The sequence below is a fragment of the Molothrus aeneus genome, chromosome 9, assembly GCF_037042795.1.
Source record: "Molothrus aeneus isolate 106 chromosome 9, BPBGC_Maene_1.0, whole genome shotgun sequence".
Lineage (NCBI taxonomy): Eukaryota > Metazoa > Chordata > Aves > Passeriformes > Icteridae > Molothrus > Molothrus aeneus.
The window spans coordinates 1,525,646-1,542,246 of record NC_089654.1 but is presented as its reverse complement, the minus strand read 5'-3'; the positions used below and the strand labels follow the sequence as shown (position 1 = coordinate 1,542,246).

Here is a 16,601-nt window from a genome sequence, read left to right as displayed (position 1 = left end):
TTATAAAAAAATCCCTCACCTTCTCATTCCTTCTTTTTTCTCTCTCTCTGCCACCTTTTAGAGGAAAAGTCCGGTAAGAAATGCAATTTTTATCTCCTGGAATATTTTAACCTGGCTTTGTGTGTGCTCTTGTCCTGTCTCTAGAGCTGAAATGCCAAAAGCAAATAACAAATCCTGCCCTTCTAGAATGAAGTTTAATTTCCTTTATTGCTGACTTAGAGTGTTTTAAAATAGAACGTGTAAAAATAGAGCTGGGCTTGGCTCTGAGATTGCTTTGGGGATGTAGTTTGAGGTCCAAGAATTTGGACCAGGTGTGTAAGGGCTCGGTTTTACCTGGACTGGGGCACATCCAAAGGGAGGAGAAGGCAGGAAACCCATCTGTGGTGCCACTGGGGTTTCTCCAAGAGAACTCAGCTTCCAGGGGGGAGATCCCCCCATTTCCCAGGCCTCGGGTTCCCCTGGGGGGCTGTCCCAGGGTGGCCCACAAGGCGTGGTGGTGGCAGCTGGGGCCCTGGGGTGCTGACGTGTCACTCTCTGACCAGGTGTCTCTTCTCTCCCCTCTCGCTGACCGCAGCGGCGCAGCCCGGTAAGAACTGGGAGGGGGGCACGGGGGGTCCCTGCTCATACTGGGCTCTGTGGGGGCACAGGGCATGGGGACAGCTGCCAGGGGTGTCACACAGCCCCTTGTGTCACCCCAGTTGTGACGGTGTTCACAGGGGTCCCAGGATGAGGGAAGAGACGAGGATCTGACTCCATGTTTCAGAAGGCTGATTTATTATTTTATGATATATATTACATTAAAACTATACTAAAAGAATAGAAGAAAGGATTTCATCAGAAGGCTGGCTAAGAATAGAATAAGAAAGAATGATAACAAAGGCTTGTGGCTCGGACAGAGTCTGAGCCAGCTGGGCTGTGATTGGCCATTAATTAGAAACAACCACATGAGCCCAATCCCAGACCCACCTGTTGCATTCCACAGCAGCAGATAACCATTGTTTGCATTTTGTTCCTGAGGCCTCTCAGCTTCTCAGGAGGAAAAATCCAAAATAAAAGATTTTTCATAAAAGATGTCTGTGACACCCAGTGATAGCACTGAGGGCCCTCAGTGATGGGGATCCCTGGAGACCCCGCTCTGGTTCTGGGGTGTCCCCACTCCCATGGCTGGGAGGGTTTGGCTTCTGCCCCACGAGCCCCTGGCACAGCTGCCCATGGCAGTGCGTGTGCCCATTCCCAGCGGATGTGCCCATTCCCAGCCCCTGTGGAGGTGGCACTGGGCACAGCAGAGCTGCCAGCGGTGCCTTTGTGTGGCTCAGCAATTTCCTGCAGGGTTTTCTGCTCCCTGGAGCTCAGGCTCTTGCAGGACATGTCCCCTCAGACAGCTCCTGCCACCTCTGCTGGGCTGCTTTGCTCCTGGGGTGACAACTGCCACGCACCCCTGTCCCCATGCATCCCACTGATCCCTGTGTTTCTCCTTCCAGGGGACGATTAAAAGGAATTTATCCAGTAAGTATCTCCTGCAGTCCATAAAACCAGCACTCCTTGCACCTCCTGGGGGGTTTTGGGGAGCGGGGGTGGGAAAAGGAGTGAGTTAAATTTAGTTAAAATGATCCTGGCAGAGCTGGTGGCTCCCAAAAGCTTTCCCTGGAGAAGGTGTGGGGAACATCTGCAGCAGAGCAGTTCCCTGATTCAGCTCTGTACAGAAATAAATCTGTATTTATTAAAAGCAGATTTTTCCTGCCCGGATCCCTGGGACACCAGGTGTGACCCCCCCCTGCCAGCAGAGGGTCTGGGGGCCAGGGGGCTGCTCTGGGGTGGGAATGGCTCTGACTCTCATCCATGTGTGTCCTGTCCTGTCCCAGGTGAGGAGATCACGCGGCCCCGGCGCTCCACGCCCACGCCAGACCCCGCCAGGTCAGTGCAGGGATCGTCCTGGCTGGGACCATCCCAGGCTCAGGCTCCTCATCCCACCTGGGACTGGGACATTCCCACTTGCACTGTGCTGGATGGGAAGCTGGAGGGGCAGATGGGATTTTGGGAAGGAATTGTTCCCTGGGAGGGGGAGGAATGGAATTCCCAGATTTGCTCTGGCTGGCTCCCTGGCAGTGCCCAAGGCCAGGCTGGAGTAGCCTGGGACAGTGGGAGGTGTCCCTGCCATGGCAGGGGTGGCACTGGAAGGACTTTAAGGTCTTTCCACCCAAAACCATTGCAGGATTTTGGCAGGACTGAGGGGCTGGTGGTGGTTGGGATGCTCAGTGCCCATCCCTGCTCTCCAAGGGCATTCCCTGCTGGAAGCCACCTTCAGCCTGATACATAGGGAGCAGCTGGCCAAGCTTTGGAGGGGGTGTATTGATTCAGGACAGCAAACATGCAAGTTTTTATGGAATAAAGCCAAATCTCCCTGGGAATGTGCCCTGTGCAGCTCCAGGGGTCGACTCAAGGTGTGTTGGAGCAGAGCATGGCCCAGACCTCAAGTTTTTATTTTTTTAATCCTTTTCCATGAAGTTTTGACTAATCCCAAAGCAACTCGGTGTCCCAGCAGCTGCTGTGGCACCACAGGGTTGGCACTGGGGTGCTGCTCCTTTCCCCCACCTGGAACCCCATGTTTGGCCAGCTCCTCCTTGGTCTGGGGTAAAAAAAGTCCTCAAAAATCTTTGTGTTTGTCTCAGAAACATGGTGAGAAACCAAACTTGTCCCTCATGGCTGCCCTGTGCTCTCTCACCCCACAAATCCAAACCTGCCCCTCATGGCCGCTCTGTGCTCCTCTCACCCCACAAACCCCACAAACCTGTCCCTCATGGCCGCTCTGTGCTCTCTCACCCCACAAACCCCACAAACCTGTCCCTCATGGCCGCTCTGTGCTCTCTCACCCCACAAACCCCACAAACCTGTCCCTCATGGCCGCTCTGTGCTCTCTCACCCCACAAACCCCACAAACCTGCCCCTCATGGCTGCCCTGTGCTCTCTCACCCCACAAACCCCACAAACCCTGCCCCTCATGGCCGCCCTGTGCTCTCTCCCCACAGCAAGAAGGCCGGGGAGGACCCGGCGGCGCTGGCCCCGCTCTTCGGGCCCCCGCTGGAGTCGGCCTTCGAGGAGCACAAGCTGGATGGTGAGTTTGGGGCATTTGGGACATGGTGAGTGACTTTGGGACAGGGGAGTTTGGGGCCCAGGGCAGGGGAGTTTGGTGACAGGACAAGGGAGTTTGGGGCCCGGGTGGGTGAGTTTGGGGACAGGGTGAAGGAGTTTGGGATCGGGACAGGTGAGTTTGGGAACCTGGTGATTTGGGGCCAGGGTGAAGGAGTTTGGGGCCATGGTGGGTGAGTTTGGGGCTAGGGTGAAGGACTTTGGGGACCTGGTGAGCTTTGGCCCAGGGCGTGTGAGTTTGGTGACAGGGAAAGGGAGTTTGGGGCTGGGGTGAGGGAGTTTGGGGCCAGGATGAGTGAGCTTGGGGCACGGCAACTGAGGTTGGGACTTGGTGGGTGAGTTTGGGGACAGGGTGAGTTTGGGGCTGGGATGAGGGAGTTTGGGGCCATGGTGGGTGACTTTGGGGACCTGGTGAGTGACTTTGGGTCCATGGTGACTTTGGGCCACGGTGGCATCTCCTGTCAGGGACATGGGAAGGTTTTCCAGCCCTGGCAGGGGTGGAGTCCCCGTTCCTGGAGGGATTTCAGAGCTGTGTGGAGGTGGCACTTGGGGACAAGAGCAGGGGTGGAACTGGCAGTTCCACGGGCTCTGAGGGCTTTTCCAAGCTGGACAATTCCCAGATTCCCAGGTTCTCAGCCCTCCTGCTGCAGGAGGAAGGAGCCCAGGCAGGGGTTGAAGGACAGGTGACCATGTTCAGGGTTAATTCAGGCTGGGTGGAAACACAGCAAGTGCTTAAGTCAATTAGTTAATTATGAGGTCTGGGAGAGATCCTGACAGGGAACAAACAGCTCAAGAATATCAAAACTCAGCATTTTCCAGCCAAATCTTCACCCTGGAGCAGGGGGGTTTAACTCCACGCAGGATTCTGGAGGCAGCTGTTGGACAAGCCTTGCACCTCTCCATGCCTAGGAAATGCCATCTCAAAATGTCATTTTTCCCTCCTTTAACACAGAGACACTTTGCTTCTTTCCAAAGCTGATTTTCCCAGCTTTCCCAAAGCACAGGAACCTTGCAAGACTTGTTTTCCCCAAAACCAACCCCATCCATGCCCTGGAGCGGGTTCTTCCCAGAGATCTCCTCCTCCTCCTCCTCCTGGAGGGCCACTGCCCTCATAGCCTCGTTATGTCCCGTCATTAACACCTCCAGTTAATTCTTTTAATCAAAGCAACGTTTGGAAGCAGTTCTCTGCACAAAACCTCCAAGAAATCTAAATTATACATGAAAATATCTTCCCCCCCCCCACCCCCTTTATTCTCTGGGATTACAATTATCTTTTCATTTTGCTACCTGATGGGGTTTTTTGTTTGCATATCCTAAAATTCCAGACCACTTTGGCCATCAATACAATGTTTTCCTTCCCATAATAAGCCTCCAAATCCATCCCTGGCATTGTTTTGTTTGTCAAGCAGCATAAGTGTCAAACTAATTGCATGTCCTGCTTCAAAATCAGACAGGATTTTAATTATCCACCGTTACAGAACCCCCTGTCCTTAATTAATGAGGTTTCTGTCACTGTCTGGGCCCTCTTTTCCCAGAGCCTCAGCGTCTCATCCATGTGTTTGGGTGATGGGAAGTAAATATTTGGGTTTTTCATTGTTTCCAAATGTTTATTTTTGATTTTTCAGCTGCTCTGGACCAGCCTGAGATATGGGGGTCAGTCCAGCCCATCAACACAAACGTAGAGTCCCCAAAACTTCCAAGACCTTTTCCAACTGGAAGTAAGTGACCATGCAAATAAATTAATATATCCAGAAATCAGGCCAAAGATTTGAGCTGTCCTCATCCAGGCTGTGCAGTTCCATGATATTTTAAATTAAAGGGTTTTTTTTTCCCCTTTGTTTGGCTTGGGTGACAGCACTGTGGGGTGGAGGAGGGAGAGGGATTGATAAGGGGTGCAGGGATGGGGTGGATCCTGATCCTGCACGTTCATGCCGAGGTGACTTGGCTGGAAAAGTGGGAAGCACCGGTTTTTCCAGGATAACGTCAGGGAGAGCAGCACAGCCCCAACCCCGGATTTTTATTGCAGCTTTCGCTCCGCCCCGGGGCAGCTGCGGAGCCATTTCCTCTGCAGAAATGCCCCTGTAAAGCACAGCTGGTTATTAGCCGCTGTTAATTAGCCCCAGCGTTCCCGATCCCGGATCCACATCCTGAATCCACTTGGGATGGGCACGGGAGAAAGGTGGAGGCAACTCCGTGCCTCGGAGGATCCAGGTTTAATTAAAATGCTAATTTAGGGGGTTGAAACAGGAGATGTGAGAAAAGGGGGGAAATTCCATCAAACCCGAGAGAAATGGCTTCCCACTGCCAGAGGGCAGGGAGGGATGGGTATTGGGAAGGAATTAATGGGATGTTGGGAAGAATTCCTCCTTGTGAGGGCGGGGAGGGATGGGATGGAATCCCCAGAGCAGCTGTGGCTGCCCCTGCATCCCTGGCAGTGCCCAAGGCCGGGCTGGACACTGGGGCTGGGGGCCCATCCCTGCCTTGTCCCCTTTCCCAGGGATCCCGTCTGCCATCGCAGGGGCTGTCCCTGCTGCTCTCCGGCTGAACTCTCCCCTCCCTCTCTGTGCTCTCTTCCAGCCCCTCCGCCGCTCCCCCCGAAGAACATCCCGGCCACGCCGCCGCGCACCGGCTCCCCCCTGCCCCCGGCCATCGGTAACGGCACCGGGGACGCGGGGACCGCCCCGGCTCGGGGGTGGGACAGGGGAACCAGCCCCGGCTCGGGGGTGACACTGGGGAGGGGACATATCCCATCCCCAGCTCTGGGGGGGACACGTCCCCATCCCTGTGGCTGCGTTGTGGGCACAGATTTGGTCCCTGTGCATCCTCTGCCCTTGGAATTCAGAGAATTCCAGACTGGGCTGGGTTGGGAGGAATTTCTGTCCTGTCCCAGGTGCTCCCAGCCCCAGTGTCCAGCCTGGCCCTGGGTCCAGCCCTGGTGTCTCAGTGGATGCTGCAGTAGAAGCAGCACAAAGATGTTTTTGCCTCCCAAGTCGGTCTCACCCTGGTCAAATTAATGTTCTTTACACCATCCCTGCCTTTGGATCAGTCGCTCTGGGAATGCAGTGCAGGATTAGCCTCAATATCCTGCTGAAAGCTGGGATATATTCCCAGTTCCAGAGCCCTGCACAGCCTGTGCTGAGGAAACCAGAGTTGTGCAGGGTCTGCCGGTGGCAGGAGCTGCTCCTGCATTCCCTGCCCCCAAATCCCTGCTGAGAGGTGGGAAAAGGCCCCCTGATCCTGCAGCCCGGGGCAGGGAAGGGAAGTGGTGCTGGGAATGAGGGACAGCCTGAGGGCAGGGATGGAAAGGTGTTGGATGCAGCCAGAGGACAGCAGGTGCTGCTTCCAAGCATATAATTCATGGTGCTGGCTGGTGCAAAAGTGGGGTCTGAGCAGGGAAGGCTGCACGGGGCCAGCCAGAGCCCCTCGGGGTGAAACCCCTGTGCCGCGAGGAGCCTCCTGCTCTGTCCATCCCCATCTCATCCGTGCTCCCAAATCCCGATTTTCCAGGCTGGCTGGGTGTCCATGTCCATCCATCCATTCATTCCCAGCAGCAAATGCCTGATCATTTGCTGGGCTGTGCCTTGTGTATTTGTGGAGCAAGTGGCTGAGGTCTGGTTTTGTCTGGTTCAGCAAATTCCTATTTTATCCCCCCCACCCTAAATGTAGACCCCCAAAACAGAGGAGCAGGGATGGGGTGATGCTGCCACGAGGAGCCCAAGGGGCATTGAGTGTCAGGCTCTCCCTTCCCTGGATGTGAAGTGCTTGGCTGGTGGATCTGTGGTGGTTCTGGAGTCAGCTGGGAATGTTGCTGTGTGGTGGCTCAGTGAGCAGAGCCCTCAAATCCCCTTCTGTGCCTCAAAATCCCCTTCTGTGCCCTAAAATCCTGATCAGTTCCTGCTTGTGGCTGGATGCATTCCCTGTGGCTGGAATACACTCCCCGTGTGCATCCTGTGCTGCATGCCCAGACTCCAGCAGTGTCCAACCAGCATGTCTGAATATATGTATTTATACCTGAGTGTTTATAAATATATATATATGGAGAGAGTGGGGCGTGCCAGAGCGCTGAGTGCACACCTTTGGTACCTGCTGATAAATCAGAGTTGCTGATAAGGACGTGATGCGGTTTAGAGGACAAAAAAGGCTGTGAATTTGAGATTCTTGGCTGTGAGTGCTGGCTCGTGGTGCATGCTCCCTCCTCCAGCCTTTGGATCCCGCGGGATTCATTCCATGTCACACCTGGCTGTGGTGGAAACGTTCTTGCCCATGAATTATATAAATATAGATGAGAAAAGGTGATTGTAGAGCCTCTCCCGTAGAAGTAGAGCCCGTAGCGAGTAGCGCAGCCCTCCTTAGCGCCCGGTGTAAAATAAACCTCCTCTGACCGCAGGAGGGGACCAGGCAGCAGCAGAGCCCAAACGGGACAAACTCCCGTCCATCAATGACTTGGACAGCATTTTTGGCCCCGTGCCGTCCCCCAAATCTGCTGCTGCCACCGCGGAAGACAAGTGGGTCAATTTTTCCGATCAATCCCCGGAGAACGCGCCTCCGGAGCTGTCGCCCCGGGACAAAGCGCCGTCCCCGGCGGGCAGCCCGGCCAGCGCTCCGGCCGAGCCTCCCCGCCCGCTGCCCTCGCCGCTGCAGCTGGAAGACGCTCCCAAGAAGCTCCCCGAGCAGCCCCACCTTAAGGATGATTCCGCCGAGCCGGTCGCCTCTCCCAAAGATTTTGGGCCGGGCCAGAGAGGGACCCCGCCGCCCCCTCCGCCGCCCACCTACCGCGCGGTGGTGTCGTCCCCCGGACCCGGCGCCGGCACGGGAAGCGCCAGCGGTACGTGCTGAGCTCGGGTGTGCTGCCGTGTGGCCCTGGTGACCCTCCCGCCTGGCTGTGTCCCTCCGGCCGTGCCCTGCTGCCCGCCCGTGTCCTGCACCTCCCGTGTCCTCCTTTCCCGGAGCCCTTCCCGCACCAAACCGGGCGCGGGCTTCTTGTTGGTGGTGTTTGTTGTTGTTGTTGTTGTTGCTGCGGTTGTGTCCTCCGTGGGGATGGAATGGTTCGGGTAAATGGTCTGAGCGAGCCTCACATCAGGGTCGGGGTGATTGTTTTTATCGCATCCTCTCATCCCGGTAATTCCCAGGTGGGAATGGTGCTCAGCTCTTCCTGGCTCTGGGCGTGGATGGGAGATGTGTTCTGGGCTGAACCTCTCCCCCGGGAGAAGCTGCTGGCTCTGCCTGCCTTCACCTGCTTAATTATAAATGTTCATTAAGGCAAATGAGCCAGGGAGGCTCGGCTTACTCGCACTCCTTGCCTGAGGAGCTGCAGCCTGAGCCTGCTCATTTAGGGCCTGAGCCCAGCTCAGCCCTGTGCTCCCACCCCGCATCCACCAAAGGTGATTTTTGGGGGCAATCAGGGTCTTGAAGGAACCTGCAATGGTGGTGGGGTGGGAGTGCAGCCCCCCAGCTCCGTGTCTGACCCCTGCCACCTCCTGGTGGGAGCTGGGGGTTTGTGTCACTGCCCGGGGGATTTGTCACCTCCGGGAGGGTGCCCTGAGTGTGGCTGGTGCTGCAGATGTGGCTTTGCTTCAGTGCTGGTGGCTTTTCTGTGCTGGCCCGGGGGGTGGGCAGGGTCTCTGTGGGGGCTGGAACTTTTCCAAGAGCTTCCAGGAGCAGGAAACACCAGGATCCATCCTGCACTGCTTCTCCCAGCTGAGCACAGGATGGAGATATGCCAGGGCCCCCCTGTGGGGGTGGATGGATGGAGAAGCCTGGCCCAGAAGATCCACAGCCCTGCTCCAGGAGCTGCCTCCTGTCTCAGTCTGGGCAGCAATGGGAAATGAATGAAAAAAGCCACACAAAAATGATGCAAATCCTCCAAAAGCTGCAGCAGGGTCTGCAGCACAGATCCTGTGCCTGTCCCACCCCTCCCACCTTTCCAAGGCTGGGTTTTGGGCGCTGTGGAGCAGAGCCACCCCAGGATCTCCTGCTGCCCTCAGAGCCTGTGGGTGTCACCAAGGCAGGGCTGGGACCTGTGTGGGGTCATGGTGGAAGGGCTGGGTTGGAAGGGATCTCAAAGCTCCTCTTGTTCCAACCCCCTTCCACCACCCCACACTGCTCCAAGGCCACCATTCCAGCAGATTTCTGATTCCATGCTGGTTTCCACATGCTCTCGGTTTCTGGTTTAGGAAATGTCCAGTCCCTGGATGGAAGCCACCATCTGGCTGGGATTTGGCTACCTGGTGGCCACAGAACCCTCCCCGACACTCAGTCCTGCAAGGTTATTTTCCCTCAATATTTCCTATTTTCTCTGGCTTTTCTTGGGATAAGGAAGGAAAAATTCAAACTTTGGTTCCCAAATTAGGCTTTGAAATAAAAGTGGCTTGAATTTTGGAGTTGTGCAGAGGAATGACTGGAATTTACTCCCTTTAAGCCAGGCCCTCTCTTGTCTGAGCCTGCTCTCCTTCACCTCTTCTTGTTTCTATAAATCCAGCTTTGATCTTTGCTTAATCTGAGTTATCACCCAAAGAACTCAGGAAATTATTCTCTTGTCAGTGGGAAATCATTAAGCTATCATCTCATCAGTCTGAGCCATGAGCTGCTGAGCCCTATGGAAGCTGGTGACAAACACTGGCTCAGCTATCCCGGCAATGAGCTCCGAGTTCCCTCCCATTCCTGCTGCCCTTCATGGCCTGGTGCCCCAGATCTTGCTGGGCTTCTTCTGGAAGGAATTCCTGTGTGTGGAGTGTAGAAGGCTCCTGGCTCCTGGCTCGCCCGTGAGGCATGTGTTGGCATTCCCATTTGGTCACAGAAATCCCCCTCTGCAGCAGGGTCTGTGTGAGCCTTGAGCTCAGCTCCCTTTTTCAGGAGCCTCTTCCAGCGGGTTGGGAGCTGTGTTGTGCTCCCAGTAAATCCCAGAACCTTCCTCTTCCACCCTTCCCCTCCTTTCCTGGGCCAAAGCTTTGCCCTGTGACGAGGATCTGTTGTATTTGTGGGGTGCCCCGTGGCAGGGAGGAGTGATGAATCTGACTCCATGTTCTCAGAAGGTTAATTTATTATTTTATGATACTGTATTATAGTAAAGAATACTACACTAAACTATACTAAGGAATACAGAGAGGATACTGACAGAAGGTTAAGAAGATAACAATGAAACTTGTGACTCTCTCCAGAGTCTCAACACAGCTTGACCCTGATTGGCCAATGAGTCAAAACAATTCACATGAAACCAATGAAACCATCCCCAGTTGGATAAACAATGTCTAAACACATTCCACATGTGAGCACAACACAGGAGAAGCAAACGAGATAATATTGTTTTCCTTTTTCTCTGAGGCTTCTCAACTTCCCAGGAGAAATCCTGGGCAAAGGGATTTTTCAGAAAATGTGACTGTGACAAGGATCCCTAACTCCCAGTTGTGCCAGCCCTGGAGCAGCGTTCCATCCATCATCCCATCCCTCCTGCCCGTGTTTTTGGGAAAGCTGTACAATGTCAATTTTGCAGAGAGAACCAGGCACAGAGCAGCCCCTGCCAGGAACCCACGGGCATCATCCCTCCTGGAACGTTCCACGCACAGCAGCTGGGCAGCTCTGGGTTGGGCAGAGCCCGCGGGCACTCACGGCTCCCGTTTGTTCCTTCCTCGCAGGTTCCTCGTCCCCGGCGCGGCCCGGTACGCCGCTGGCCCCGTGTGGCACTCCCCCGCCGCCACCGCCCCGGCCCCCGTCCCGGCCCAAGCTGCCCCCGGGCAAGCCCCCCGTCAGCGATGTGGTACGTGGGCAGGGGCTGGGGGCACGGCAGGGCGGTGCCAGGGGCGGCGGGTGGCGTTCCCAGTCTGAAATGGGACAGCGGAGCGGGGCCGGCCGCAGTCACCGGGGCGGGCTGGGCTCCTCCGGGATCTGTGGATTCCCCGTGGGAAGGGCTGTGCCACCTCTGCTCTGCCAGCCTGGTGATGCCAACCACAGTGCTCAGTCAGGGCAAGGGCTGGGGTGGGAACGTGCCCCGGGAAGGGTCTGGGGGCAGAGCAGTTCCAGCCTCCCCAGGAGCGGTGCCAGCGCAGGACTGTCCTGTGTGCCACCCCACACTGCTCCAGGTAAGGCGTGAGGGCTTTGGGGTTGATGCTGATTTGGGTACAAAATGACCCCAAAGGATCCCTGAGGGCCTGGGGAGCTGGCACCTGGTGGGCACTGCTCCCTTCCCAATGCCCAGCCCATTCCATCCATGCCACAGCCCCTGGAGCTCCCACCCTCGGTGTGGATGGGTGGGAAACTCCACACTCACCCCCACAGTGGTGGGGATAATCTACTTTCCCAGCTCCAAGCTAAAATGCCTTTGGTACTAAAACAACCCAACTCATTCCAGTTTTTCCTCTGGGGCACCGGCAGGGCAGTCAGGAGGGTCCAGGCAGAATTTTATTTGTTTGATGCAAATGTTTCTGTTTGGATTTTCTTTAACTTTTTGTTGTTTTGTTTCTTTCCAGTCCAGGCCTTTTAGCCCTCCCATCCACTCCTCCAGCCCTCCTCCGATAGCACCTTTAGCCCGTGCTGAAAGTACTTCTTCCATTTCTTCCACCAATTCCCTGAGTGCAGCCACCACTCCCACCGTTGGTAAACATGCACAGCACTGCTGTTCTTTCACCTTTCCTAATCCTCCAGTAATTCCTGAGGCCTTTTCATTCCCTAGGTTATTCCTTGGGGTGGATTCCTTAGTTTCCATCAGGGTTTGAAATGCTGAAAGGGATTTGAGGGGGGTGATGGATCAGGAGGGTGATGCTGTCAGGGAAATTTTTCCAAATGTTGTGGGAGATGGATGTTTGGTGAAAGTCAAGGGAATTGTAACAGAAAATGTGATGCTGGGCTGTAAATTGGGGCAAAATAAGCTTTTTTTGCAGGGGATGCTTGTGCCTGGAGGGGAGCGGGGCTGGAAGCCAGACCTTGGGATCCAGGGACATTAAATCTCTTGGAATGTCTTAAATTCACACTTGCCCTCAAAGCGGTAACAGAAAAAGGGTCTTGGAAAAGAAAGTGGCTCTTCCCAGCACGTCCTGGGGCAGAACCAAACGCTGCAGTTTTCCTGGGAAAAGTGGGGTTTGCCAAAACCCCGGGGCTGAGATGAGGAATGGGAATCGAGTCTGGCTGGCAGCTCCCAGCTCCAGGCGCTGGGTCCCCCCACGCCTCCCCCTCCATCCCTTCTGTCCCCTCCTGTCCCCTCTGTCCCTGCTGCCGGCGCTCCCCATCGTCCTCCTCCTCCATCCCTGGCTGCCAGCCCCTCGCTTCCTGCGGCTCCATCTCCTCCAGGATCACCTCCCTCCCTTGTCTTTTCTCCCCAACCCTCTGGAAAACCCGGCCTGGCGGGAGTTCCCGCGCGCTCGGCCGTTTGTCACCGCTGTCCCCGCGGGGAGCGGTGGCACTGCTGCCACCACCCCCCTGCGGCGGCCGGCAGGTGCCGGTGACGGCACTGTCCCCGCGGTGCCGGTGGCACCGAGCCCTCCCCGTGGCTTTGCTGGAGTCTCGACTGCGTCTCCGTCCTGTTGTCACTTCACTCTCAGGTGTCGTAGGTGCCCGTGCCTGTTCCGGCTGCTGGTCACTGTCACAGCACCTGGCTGGAACAAATGTCACCAGGATAGCGAGCCCTGAGCGTCCCCTGTGCCTCTGGCAGTGGCCTTAGCAGTGCCTGAGGGCGCGGTGGCCACAGGGACACGGCGTTAGGGAGGGGACAGCCAGGCTGAGGACAGGGACAGTCCCAGGGGCTGCGGGAGGCTGGGAAGGGCGATGGGAGCGAGCTGAGCTCTGCCACCCCAGCTCCCTCAGGCTCTCCATTTGGATTTCTTTTTTCTCTCATATTTTTGATGACTTAGTGACCTCCCCGTGCTGAGCAGAGGGATTGAGGTTGCTGGGCTGGGTGGGGAAGCTGGGGTCCCACATCCTCTATGGAGATTTCCTTGGAGCAGAGCCAAAATCGGGGCCCTGGTGTCACCCCTGACCGGGGAACTCCAAACAGGGCAGCCAGGAGGAGCATCCCAGATTTTGTAGGTGTTGCACTTCCAGCTCCATGCAGAGATTATGCTGAGTGGGAAGGGACCCGCAGGGATCATTGAGCCAACTCCTGCCCTGCACAGACACACAACAATCCCACCCTGTCCATCCCTGGCAGTGCTGTCCAAACGCTCCTGGAGCTCTGGCAGCCTCGGGGCTGGGACCATTCCCTGGGCAGCCTGGGCAGTGCCAGCACCCTCTGGATGAGGAAACTTTTCTGCTGGCATCCAGCCTAAGCCCTAGGAAATGCTGGATGGGGCACAGGCAGAGAGAGACAGGGTTTGGGGTCTGCTTTGGGACAGCGTCTCCTTGTCCTCACCGAGGCCAGGGCGGGCACTGGTGCTGGGTGAGCATCCAGGGAAACCTACAGCAGAGGAGGGACAAATTCCAATTCCCAAAGAGGAAAAACTGGGCTGGGAGATGTGCAGGGAAGGGCAGGTCTGGGATCAGGGACCACTGCAGGTCCTGGGGGGCTGGGACACCCCAGTCCAGCTGGGGCTGGAGTCTGGCTCCAGCACATTCCCCATCTCCCGTGCCCTGTGGCAAAGTCCCATGGAGTTTGTCTGGGAGCAGGGGCAGGGCTGCTCCATCCCCGTGTCCTCCGTGCTGTTCTGGTGTGCTTTCCTTGTTGGCTGCATGTCAGTCTGGACAATTCCTGGCACAGCAAGGAGCTCTTCGGTTCCCGTGTCAGTGCCCCTCCGTCATCTCTGTCTCTGCGTTGATACAAGTGTGCTGCTTGGTTTCACTTGGGATCCGTGTTTTCATTCTTTTTGTGCTCTTTTTTTTCCTTTCTTTTCTTTTTTTTTTCTTTCTTTTTTTGTTTCCTTTGCGTTTCTTCTGCTTGTGTTATCAGAGGATGATGCTTTTATTGACAAACTGCCCGCGTTTGAAGGGCGCAGTGAAACGCCGGCAGGTACTGTACTAGCAGGGAATTGCCGAGAATTCCGCCTTCGGAGCGGCACCCACCGCTCGCAGCACCTTGCATGACAGTTTCTCAGCGACTCAAAGGACTTGGAGGTGGAAGGTTGGCACCTCCCGAATTCCAAAAGGTTCATTTAGCAGCTCCAGAAGCTGTTTGCCCCACGCCCCCCCTCCCGCCCTCACATCCCGAGTTATTCCAGCGTGGTGCCTCTGGAGGCGGCGGGAGCGCAGGGAGCTGGCTGTGATGGGAAGGGAAGGCTCCAGCTAGGATCTGCTGCTCTGTGTGCGTGTGTCCGGTTCTCTGCAAGTGTCGTGTCCTGAGATGCGAGAGCAAACAGCCACGTGTCACTGTCCCTGAGTGTCACTGCGGGGTGGCATGCGGAGCAGCATCCCGCCGGGAATGCTGAGGAGCGCCGGCACCGCTCCGCGCAGGCACAACCCGGAGCGCATGAGCCGACAAACCTCTTCTACCGCGGCCAAAAAAAAAGCGAGAACACCCCTGCAAACCGCTCACCCAGCGGGCAGAACGACTCTTCCAACTGGGCTTCCATAGCTTTGCTTCCCGCTTTCTGTCCCCCAGCCGGCGGCCGGTGTCACGCCCCTGTCCCTGCACGTGTGACCGCCCTGCAGCGCCTCGCCCCCTCCCCGTAGCGACATTAATGACCTGCTCTGTGACTCACACTGTGTCCTTCTCTCTCCCTCTCCTTAACCTTTCCCATCCCGCTTCAACTCCTGGCCATACAGAGAATGAACAGCCTTCCCTCGTTTGGTTTGACAGAGGAAAGTTTTATTTGACTTTCGAAGGTAAGTAGTGCAAAGCACAGCCGGTAACCGCTCGCTTCCCTCGCTCTCTCGCTCCCGGGGTTCCCTTCCAAGGCTCCATCCAATCCAGCTTTCCGGGCTCCATCCAACCCAGCTTCCCGTGCGGAATGCTATGGCTACTTAGATGACATCGCCAATCCGACCGGAATCCTTTTGATTTGATTTGGTTTGTGCCATTTGTCCCGCTGATCTGCTGATCTCTTTTTTTTTTTTTTCCTCGTTCATTTCATTAAAAAAAAAAAAAAAAATCCGACCCAAGCAAACCAAAAGCCCAAAGGAACATTGCGAATATTCCCAGACGGAGGTGAAAACCAGGGAGCGGAGCCGCTTGCACTGCCGAGGAACCTGACCCTGCCAGCTCCCGGAGCTGGCTCTGGGCAATCCAAACCCCGAGGAGCCGCGTCCGCTGCCCCCTCCGCTTCTCCCGCCCCGCTGCTCGGCAGGAAGGGCTCCAGGATGGGGTGCCCCGAGCCGGGCCAGGCTGTGCTGCTGGGGTGCTCGGCTGCAGGTGTTGGGTGTCCCTCGTGGATGAGGGGCGCTGGGGAGGGGAAAACCTCGGTTTGGGGCCGATGGCACCTTCTCCGAGCAGTGTCACATCCCAGAGCTCCCCGAGGCTTTGGGGGCAGCCTCGTCCCGCAGGCACGGAGCCAACATTTCCTTTTAACAGCAGAAGGAGAGGCAGGGGTTTGCCTGCAGCGGGGAGGGATTCCCGCGAATCCCAGGGAAGCACCTGCGAGCTGCTGTGGTGCCTGCAGGCAGAGCCGGGGGATGGTTCCGTGTGGGATTCCCAAAGTGTCCCCTCTTGCAAAGGAGGGGCCTGGGGTGGCACTGCCTGGCTGGGGAATGGCCCAGGATGGCACTGCCTGGCTGGGGATGAAAGGAGTGGCCCAGGATGGCACTGCCTGGCTGGGGAATGGCTCAGCAGTGGCCCAGGATGCCACTGCCTGGCTGGAGAATGGCTCAGGATGGCACTGCCTGGCTGGGGAATGGCTCAGCAGTGGCCCAGGATGGCACTGCCTGGCTGGGGAATGGCTCAGGATGGCACTGCCTGGCTGGGGAATGGCTCAGCAGTGGCCCAGGATGGCACTGCCTGGCTGGGGAATGGCTCAGGATGGCACTGCCTGGCTGGGGAATGGCTCAGCAGTGGCCCAGGATGGCACTGCCTGGCATGGGATCCTTGGGAACATGGAGCAAACCCATCCTGGTGACAGTGATGGCTGAGCAGCAGCAGAAGGCAGGGATCAAGGGGGTGACCAGGGGGTTTAGGTCCTTCCTTTCCTCCTTTTTATGAGGTCCCCACTCTGACAATTTCCACTTTGATGTCCCTGCTCCAAGGACATCTCCCAGTTTAGAGCCAGGAGAGGTCATGGAGGAGCTGCTTCCTCCTGGTGCTCGGGGCAGTTTTGCAGTTTCCACCCAAAATCCCTGTTTGGATTTCCTTTGTCAAGGGCTTGTTGGGAGCTCTGAGAAGAGCTGAAGACAGCATGGACAGTGTTATCCCTCAGCAGGAATATTCCAGCTCCACATTCCCCCTGCTTCCTCCCTGCCCCTCGCTCAGTCCAACACCAGCGCTGCACGTTTGGTGCTTTTCCTGTGCCTTGGCATCTTAACGTTGTACTGGAACTCTTGGCCTTGGTTCTGGTGGTGTGAATGGTCTGGAGCTGGCGTGGGATTATCCCAGGAATGCCCCAGGA

The 16,601-nt window shown here is 56.5% G+C and overlaps 1 protein-coding gene across 1 annotated transcript in view; it reads left to right on the top strand.

The window, feature by feature from the left end:
- The window catches only part of SGIP1 (SH3GL interacting endocytic adaptor 1), a 54,625-nt gene that overhangs the window by 23,745 nt on the left and 14,279 nt on the right, over positions 1–16,601 (top strand). The window contains exons 8-18 of the mRNA XM_066556092.1: positions 62–73; positions 575–586; positions 1,482–1,506; positions 1,863–1,914; positions 3,027–3,112; positions 4,773–4,865; positions 5,725–5,799; positions 7,535–7,972; positions 10,779–10,900; positions 11,610–11,736; positions 14,830–14,889. Coding sequence (XP_066412189.1) covers positions 62–73; positions 575–586; positions 1,482–1,506; positions 1,863–1,914; positions 3,027–3,112; positions 4,773–4,865; positions 5,725–5,799; positions 7,535–7,972; positions 10,779–10,900; positions 11,610–11,736; positions 14,830–14,889 — 1,102 coding nt within the window. The remainder of the gene's footprint in view (positions 1–61; positions 74–574; positions 587–1,481; positions 1,507–1,862; positions 1,915–3,026; positions 3,113–4,772; positions 4,866–5,724; positions 5,800–7,534; positions 7,973–10,778; positions 10,901–11,609; positions 11,737–14,829; positions 14,890–16,601) is intronic.